Source organism: Strongylocentrotus purpuratus, unplaced genomic scaffold (assembly GCF_000002235.5).
Source record: "Strongylocentrotus purpuratus isolate Spur 01 unplaced genomic scaffold, Spur_5.0 spur5_scaffold_1, whole genome shotgun sequence".
Lineage (NCBI taxonomy): Eukaryota > Metazoa > Echinodermata > Echinoidea > Camarodonta > Strongylocentrotidae > Strongylocentrotus > Strongylocentrotus purpuratus.
Window position 1 is genome coordinate 41,635,392 of NW_022145594.1, and position 8,546 is coordinate 41,643,937.

General features: G+C 41.3%; 1 protein-coding gene across 1 annotated transcript; it reads left to right on the forward strand.

The window, feature by feature from the left end:
* Positions 1-5,558: 5,558 nt before the first annotated feature.
* LOC105441365 (beta-1,3-galactosyltransferase 5-like) lies at positions 5,559-7,098 on the forward strand. Its single transcript, XM_011672429.2, has one exon. It carries the CDS (start codon positions 5,878-5,880, stop codon positions 6,961-6,963), a length of 1,086 nt encoding a protein of 361 aa, XP_011670731.2. The 5' UTR covers positions 5,559-5,877; the 3' UTR covers positions 6,964-7,098.
* Positions 7,099-8,546: the final 1,448 nt, after the last annotated feature.

The following is an 8,546-nucleotide window of genomic DNA, read 5'->3' on the forward strand; positions in this document are numbered from 1 at the left end:
GGATTAAGAGTCAAAAACGGTACAACGAATCGTCTTCTTTCTCTAATGATTTAATGAAACGTAAAAGCTTCCGCGCTTCGCGCGGGAGGGGGATAACTATATTCAGACGTGGATTATTTTCGAGAACGGTACAACGAATGTCTTGTTTCTCTAATTATTAAAAAAAAATGTCAAAGCTTCCGCGCTTCGCGCAGGAGGTGGGGTAATTGAATTTAGACAAGGATTAAGAGTCCAGAACGGACAACGAATCGTCTTCTTTATCTATTGATTTAATGAAACGTACAAGCTTCCGAGCTTTGCGCGGGAGGGTGGATGAATTTAGACGAGGATTAAGAGTAAAAAACGAAGGGGGAAAACTGTATTCACACGAACAGGCGCGTACGCAGGGGGGGGGGGGGGGGGTGAACCTCCCCCCCCCCCCCCCCCTCCCCTCTTCGGTTTTTTTTTATGTTATGTGTGTATCTTGGAACAAACCCCCCCCCCCTTTTGTGATTTTTTTTTTTTTTTTTTTTAATAAAAAAAAAAAATGGCTGACCTAAAAAAGGTGAACTCACCCCCCCCCCCCCCCAACGGAACAAAATGTCAAATTTTCAAATTTCGAGACCAAAAAAAAGTGTCCTCTTAGGACCAACAAAAAAGTGGCCCCCCCCCCCCCCCTAAGAAATCCTGGATCCGCGCCTGACGGTATCAGTCTGAGCATGAGCAGATAAAGGTCATTGCAGAACAAATTGTGAAATACTTGGAGACGAAATAATGGATACGTCCTCATGAAAGTTATGTAATTATTATTCATTTATGCACTCCACGATACACAGGTGGAAGTTTTCTTTGAAAAGGGGAAACAAAGGCTATTTATGTAGCACCTCCATCGCTGTAGGAGTGATTATTACAAAATATACAAAGTGGGACCTCTTCATGTTTTGAAGATCTGTGGATATTCGGGGTCATTGCAGTAATGTGCTTACTGTGAACTGGTCTATTCCCTGCACACTTGATTAAAACCGCCGAAGATGGCGTTATCAACGATGCTCACCAGCCCCGCCGGATCTTTTTGCCGGGCGTTCTCATTCATGATCAAGCCACCTTCGGCTGGCAGCAAGTATGTAGTGGGAGGTCGCAGGTCGTTGGTGTGGTGGAGATCAAAATTTTAAAAAGGCCAGATTCTGGACTAGAATCGCTGCTAAACAATTTTACGAGGGGAGGGTGTTTCGGGATTGGAAGAGGGAGCTGCTGTTTGTCGTGTTCCATTCTTTTTCGGCGTTTTGAATGCCAGGATCGAGGCTCTGCTTGAAATGAAAGTCCACCCTGATAATAAGTTTGTTATAATACGAGGGGGTATAGGCGCCTGAAGTGGGGGGGGGGGCAGGGGTGCAGTTGCCCCCCCCCCCCCCCCCCCCCTCCGTCAAAAAAGTGGGGGGGGGGCAAAACGCAAAAAAAAAAAAAAAAAAAAAAAAAAAAAAAAACAGTAATGGAGTAAACATGGTTTGTATTTTTAATCCAAAAGAACGTAACAAAAATAAAAACCTGAATTAAATCAATTATACAATTCCATTCAAAGAAAAGGAAAGTTCACAGGAATTAAATTTCATAAACATTGCGCACGCCACCTATACGGTATTTATCAATGGAGGTCTCTATAATAGCAATACACGCATATCGTGGACATATTGTGCGAGAATGGGAAAGCGTGTCCGTTTTTTTTTTGTTATAGGGGTGAGAAGACATGAGCCTCTGAACGCTGGCGTACTGATGGAGGGAAGGGGGGGGGTTATGTATTTCTTATTCGAAACAAGTGATTTACAAATTTTGATGTTGTGACATGATTTTCCGGCATTTTTTCTCCATTTTTTTTGTAAGTCTTACCTTTTTATGCGTTTGTTGGAAAATAAGAAATTCCCAAATTACAGTCAGGCGAAATACGCTAATTGATAGAAGCCTTTATGTCATGGTCTGCAAAGTGGCTGGGCTCTAGGCCCCCCCCCCCTCCTTTTTGAAAAAGTATGTTAAAGAGAAGAAAAAAAAGAAAGACGGAGAAAAAATAAGTGACCAGCTAATGTCACAAATAAAACCCCAGAGCTCACGGGGGCTCCGCCCCACGGACCCCAACAAGGAGTCTAAAGCGGGCCCCTGGATGCTCATCTGATCGTAATTGAATACCTAAAACCCCTAAGCTTCCGGGGGCTCTGCCCCCTGGACCCCAATAAGGGCCCTAAGGCGGGCCCCTGGATGCTCATCTGACCGAAATTAAATACCTAAAACCCCTGAGCTTCCGGAAGCTCTGCCCCCTGGAACCCCTCCAAGGGCCCTAAGGCGGGCCCCTGGAAGCTCATCTGACCATTATTAAATACCTCAAACCCCTGAGCTTCCGGGGCTTTGCCCCCTGGACCCCACCAAGAGCCCGGAAGGCGGCCTCCTGGATGCTCATCTGACCTTAATTAAATACCTCAAACCCCGGAGCTTCCGGGGCTTTGCCCCCTGGACCCCACCAAGAGCCCGAAAGGCGGCCCCCTGGATGCTCATCTGACCTTAATTAAATACCTAAAACCCCTGAGCTTCCGGGGGCTCTGCCCCCTGGACCCCACCAAGGGCCCTAGGGCGGGCCCCTAGATGCTCATCTGACCGTAAATAAATACCTAAAACCCCCTGAGCTTCCGGGGGCTCTGCCCCTGGACCCCACCAAGGGCCCTAAGGCGGCCCCCTCGATGCTCATCTGACCTTAATTAAATACCTAAAACCCCTGAGCTTCCGGGGGCTCTGCCCCCTGGACCACACCAAGGTCCCTAAGACCGTAAGACGGCTCCTGAATGCTCATCTGACCGTAGTTAAATATTAAAACCTCTGAGCTTCTGGGGGCTCTACCCCCCTTGGAACACGTCGATTGCCTTACAGAGGGGCCCTGGATGCTCATCTAATCGTAATTTAATACCTAAACCCCTGAGCTTCCGGGGGCTCAGCCCCTTGACCCCCTGCCGAGGCTCATGCCCTGGACCCCACGCAAATTTACGCTAATACGATAATACCCCACTTTGAAAAACGTTCCGCGGGACCTGCATGTAACGTGTAAGACTGGTGGTGATGCAGATTTTTCGTCTGCCCCCCCCCCCTTACGAACTTTTTTTCTCATTACGTCACTGCCCCCTTGAATGTTTGCCCCCTGGAATGTTTCCCCCCCCCCCCCCCCCCCCTAGTCCCAAACTGCTTCTGGCGCGCCTGCGAGGGGGGAAATGAGAACAACAGATCAGTGAAGGTTTGAAAAAATCGAACAATAAATAAGAAAGTTATGGATGCGACCGTCATTGTTGGTCAAACAGTTTTTGAGCGTCATGTAACGCCTGGCTGGAATGCTCCCCAGGGAGTGGAGATTGTGCACACGTTTGACGCGGTAAACCAAAATAAAGATTTCTTGGCATGATGTAATGCCTTTCAGCATGATATGGACGCAGCCATTTTCTGAACAATGGGACGTACCAGGCGGAGTGGTACTTGTATGATGACCAAACATTAATTGGAAAGACTTTTTAATTCAATAACAAAACCTTCACTTTTCAAACAGAGAGAAGGTAAACATTTCATTTGGTGAAAATGTTTAATAGGGTCAGAATTGTAACTCATTTATTTAAGAATACTAAAATATAGCGGTTCAAAATCTATTTCGTTTATGCGAAACAGCAACAACTTGTTTATGCAATTTGCGTTCTGGCGATTGGAGTACAAAGGATAATAGCAGGTGAATGAAATGCTTCAACACCACAAACACCTGGGAAGGAAGCATCCGTAATTTTGAATACATTCTGGTAGATGTAGTAACTAATTTTAAACCTAACTTTTGTTATCAAGATACTCCATGGAATCATTTCACATAATAATGACAATAAGAAAGCTTGTATATTGCTAATATGTCTCCGAGTCTTTGTAATAGTGACATAAAATATTCCCTTTTCAGGAGAAAAAATTCATTGGAATCTAATCAATGACTTTCAGTCAAATATTATTAGAAATTATGCACCAAATCGCGCCAAATGAGTTTGAAAATTCAATTTTCTTTCAACTTCTTAGGGGTCAAATCCCCATCAGACACCCTCCTGTTTGCGCAAGCGTGGAACGTGGCAATGACGCACCACTTCATATTTTATTCCATTGTGTCCTCACCACATTCTAAAAAAGATTGACGCCCATGCTGACTGACCGCCTCCAGACGGCCTTCAAGAAGTGTCTTCTATACAATAGTACACCTCCACAATAGATCAGATACAAAGGACGATATGATGTTGTGATTTCTATCTATCAAGAATAAATAATCATACTCTCAGAATCATTTCATGAAAAGAGATAAGAAAATATTTCCAACTTAAAGGGCAACATTCTATTATAGCTACATGTATTATCCTGGCTGGCGGCCTCCAGATGGCCGCTAAGAAGTGTTCTCTATAACACACCTCCACAATTATTGATCACATACAAATGACGAAAGGCATCATTGACTAACGAAGTTAGGTGCATTGAGAATCAAAGAAAACCTCAAGATTCTTCCTCGTGCTCTGGAAATGTTGTCCGTAAAAACAAAACAAGAAGGCGGCAATTATTGTTGATCACGTACTTGTTCTTTCTTAAGTTCATTATAATTATTATGATTATAATTCATTCACTCATATCCATATGCATTTATACATGAATACAAGGATAACATTATATCCATGTACATGTATTCTTACATACGAGCAATCACATTCCCCCTCAGACACGGGGAGCATCAGCGCCACTTCGTACTTTACTCCAATGATTGATTGATTGATTTGTATTCGACAAGCTTCCAACATACAACAGTTTACAAGAATAACAGATCAAAATTAATTCAGTTTGAACAGGACACAATCTTATTTCCGGTGGGGTCCCCGACAGACATATACACAATTAATAATTAAAATAGTAATATTTACAGAACAACAAGAAAAAAAACTTATTAAAGACAATAATGATGATAATAATTATAAAAACATTAAACTGATGACAAAAATGATAATAATTACAAGGAGAAAAGAAGAAGGAGGAGAAGGGGATGTTGAGTAAAACAAAAAATAGTGCTCCTACCCCCTCCCCCCCCCCCCGCCCTTTCGGCTGGTCGGATGAGTCGCCGCTAAATATTTTCTCACGACTTGGACCCCCTCTTTCGCCGCCGGCTGGATCCGCCCCTGACAACAACTGGTATTGGTATGTACTTGAAATACAAAATTGTCCTCCATGTCAGTAAACTTTTTGAGAGAACTCAACTTCTTTCACCACTAGACATAAAACAAAATGCCTTTTTCTCTCCTCCCTCTTTTCTTCTTCTTTCTCTCTTCCCTTTTCTTTCTTTTCCCCCTCCTTTTTCTTTCCCCCTCCCTTTAGTCCTTTTCTCCCTTTTCTTGTTCCCCCTTTTTTACCGGGGGGCACGTGCTCCCTGTGCCCCCTGTCCCCCCCCCCCCCTGAATCCGCCACTGTGTTAGGTCCTCGTTATGTTTGTTTGTTTGTAAGCCTAGCATAGGCCGCCTTCTGTCTGAGAGGTGAGCAATAGATTCAACTCATCGCGTGGCAGCAGCGACTGAATGTAATGGAGGTGGATCGTATCTTCGTCTGTAAAATGGCTTTAGGAGGGAGGACACTTTGTATATTTTGAGTGACTGATTTGGAATATCGACATTATTTCTAATTTTCACCACGTGTTATCATTGTGATCAACGTACTTCCAAATGTAACCAATGTAACAATGATAGAACAACACGTTAACACACGGTTTGATGTACACAGACGGGATCTCTCTGAAAATACAATTGTCGATAGTATAGCCAGCATACTACTAGACCCTTCTCTTCTTATCAGTGGAATTAACCAGTCAACACGATGGGATATATAAAGAAACGACTTATTATTTATGTGTTCTGCATTGCTACTACTACTACCATCCTTACTACCATCTACCATAACATATTTTCTACGTCTTATCAAGTAGAAAAAGTAACCAAAGGAAGATTACCACCAAGAGCTGTTTTTTCAAATGGGAAAAACAGAAATGTCAGCGCTGTTGGATATAATGTCACGGCACAAACTATGCCTCCCGAAAATAAACTAAATCCGGCTCCTTTGCGCGGATGGATGAAAACTGTACACTGGGAACCAGGAGCTGAGCTGGATATATATGACTTTTTAATCAATCCTGTCGATAAGTGCAATGCTGGAAAAGGTAATATCACATTACTTGTCTTAGTCAAATCAGCACCAGGTCATACTGCACGCAGGAATGCCGCCAGACAGACGTATTTCAGTGGGGCCGTAAAATATAATGTATCCACGAGGTTGCTTTTTATCGTGGGGGATTCCGAAGCACGAGACGAGAGAGAAAACATCCAGGAAGAGGCCCGAAGACATGGAGATATCCTGAAGGTGGGCTTCCACGATAGTTATTACAATCTCACCGTCAAGCTCGTCATGGGATTTAAATGGGCCTTACAATTTTGCAATAACAGTGAATTCTTGATGTCAATGGATGACGATGTCATGGTCGATATCGTGACCCTGGTCAACGACCTCCACGCTTTACCCCCGAACGATCACTCTCAATTCGTGCTGGGATCTAAGGGATGGGAGTTAAGTCCACATCGTAACGTAAAAAGTAAATGGTACATACCAGAGGACATCTACCCTGGCAAGACGTGGCCTCCATTTCCATTCGGGCATGGGTATGTTATGTCACATCAAGTAGTCGAAAGACTGTATCTGATATCCAGAGAATTTCCAGCGAGAATACCGTTTGATGATGTTTATTGCGGTATACTCTTGGACAAGTTAAGCATCAGAATCATCCACCGACGTAGATGGTTTAAAAATCGCCACCCGCAAAAAAGAGAGCTGGATTATTTAAAGATTGAGCTATCAACGCAACAAATGGAAAGAGCTTGGAAAAGTTTTGAAGGAGACTTTGAAAACTAGAATTTTCGTCCCCGTCTTATTCCATGGACCCACATGCTTATACAGAGTTGTAATTGATCCGAATCAGTCCCAATTTTGCAGTACGTCTCGTTGCCATTGATATTGTTAGAATATAGATTTTAGAATAAAATAAAATATAACGAAAAATAAAGTACAGAATTGAGTAGAATATCAAATAGGAAAAATACAACTTTAAGGTAGAATGCAAGATAAAACAAAGAATAGACTATAAAATAGACTAAAACGCAGATTATATCATAGTATATTATAGTTTCTGATGGTTGATGTAACAAACAAAAAATCAAATTACAGTTTAGGAATATTTATTTATTTATTTATTATTAATTCGGCACTTTTAAGGAATATAACAATGAACAATATAATCAATATAATATAATCCGCCACTGCAATATTATGAATGCAAAAGATGGTGGCCAGGAAAGAGGAAAACCCAGTTAAATGCCCGATTTAAATTGATAAATTGAATTAAAGATATAACTATCTACACATTTTGCGTTGTAAATGACTTAAGAGCAAAACTTGCAATGTATTGTTTATCTTTCATCTTACTTTCATTCAAAGTGTTTATTACAACTTAAGAATTACATGTATCATTTCCCAGATATCTTGAAAAACAAATGTAATTTTATAGTATTAGTGACTGCTTTGAGGGAAATAGTTGTTTTTATACGCTCAATGGAAGGTTAAAATTGTGCTATTATTGTAACCTTCCCGAGAGCGTATAAAAACAACTATTTCTCGAATATTAAAGCAGTCATTAATACTTTTATATGCCAAAAAAAAATAAAAAAAAAAAAAAAAATAAAAATAAACAAACTTTTGTCGAAGATGGGATTCGATCTCTTGCGTACAAAAGGTGATGTATCTAAAATCACCGCCTTAAACCGCTCGGCTATCGCGCTCTGTTACCATACATAGCAGTTTTTTCTTATATATACATTAAAATGGATTGAAAACGGCTTCGCGTGGTGGATGCTTCGCGGCTGCTCCATTAAACAGGCCCTTCTTTTACTTTTGCAATGCATATTGGCACGAATTTAGATCAAGATCTATCGGCAGATGTTGTTTTTTTTTTTTTTTGGAAGTTTATTTTCGTCTTCATGTCAACAATGCAAGATAAAATTGTCGGTAAGATCGATCGAGATTCAATTGTATTGAAATTACCGACCAATTCTTCGCACACGTACGGTATCCTCGATCGCTCAGACCATTTTTTAAGATGTAAACCTATGGGGTAACCATGGAGACTGAACTATTTTCCCAATAACCATGGTTACTGGGATTATAGAACTGTTTTAACCATGGTTACTGGGAATTTTACAGAAATAGTTGAAGTTTATGAATGCAATTTCGACCAATCAGACGGCGGCTGGATTTCTTAAGTAAGGTATATAATTTGAATTATTCACCTATACAGTGTTTTTGCATATACATGTATATCATTTTATCATACTAGATTAAATTTGTTTAATGATGATTTAATGAGTAAATTTAGTTCTATGAAGTTTGAATCCTTGGGTTTGATAATAGATCGGACACAAACAATGATGATACTGAAAACA

Bases quoted from the DNA above. Each gene is read 5' to 3' on its own strand.
- LOC105441365 (XM_011672429.2), top strand. From the start codon at position 5,878: ATGGGATATATAAAGAAACGACTTATTATTTATGTGTTCTGCATTGCT.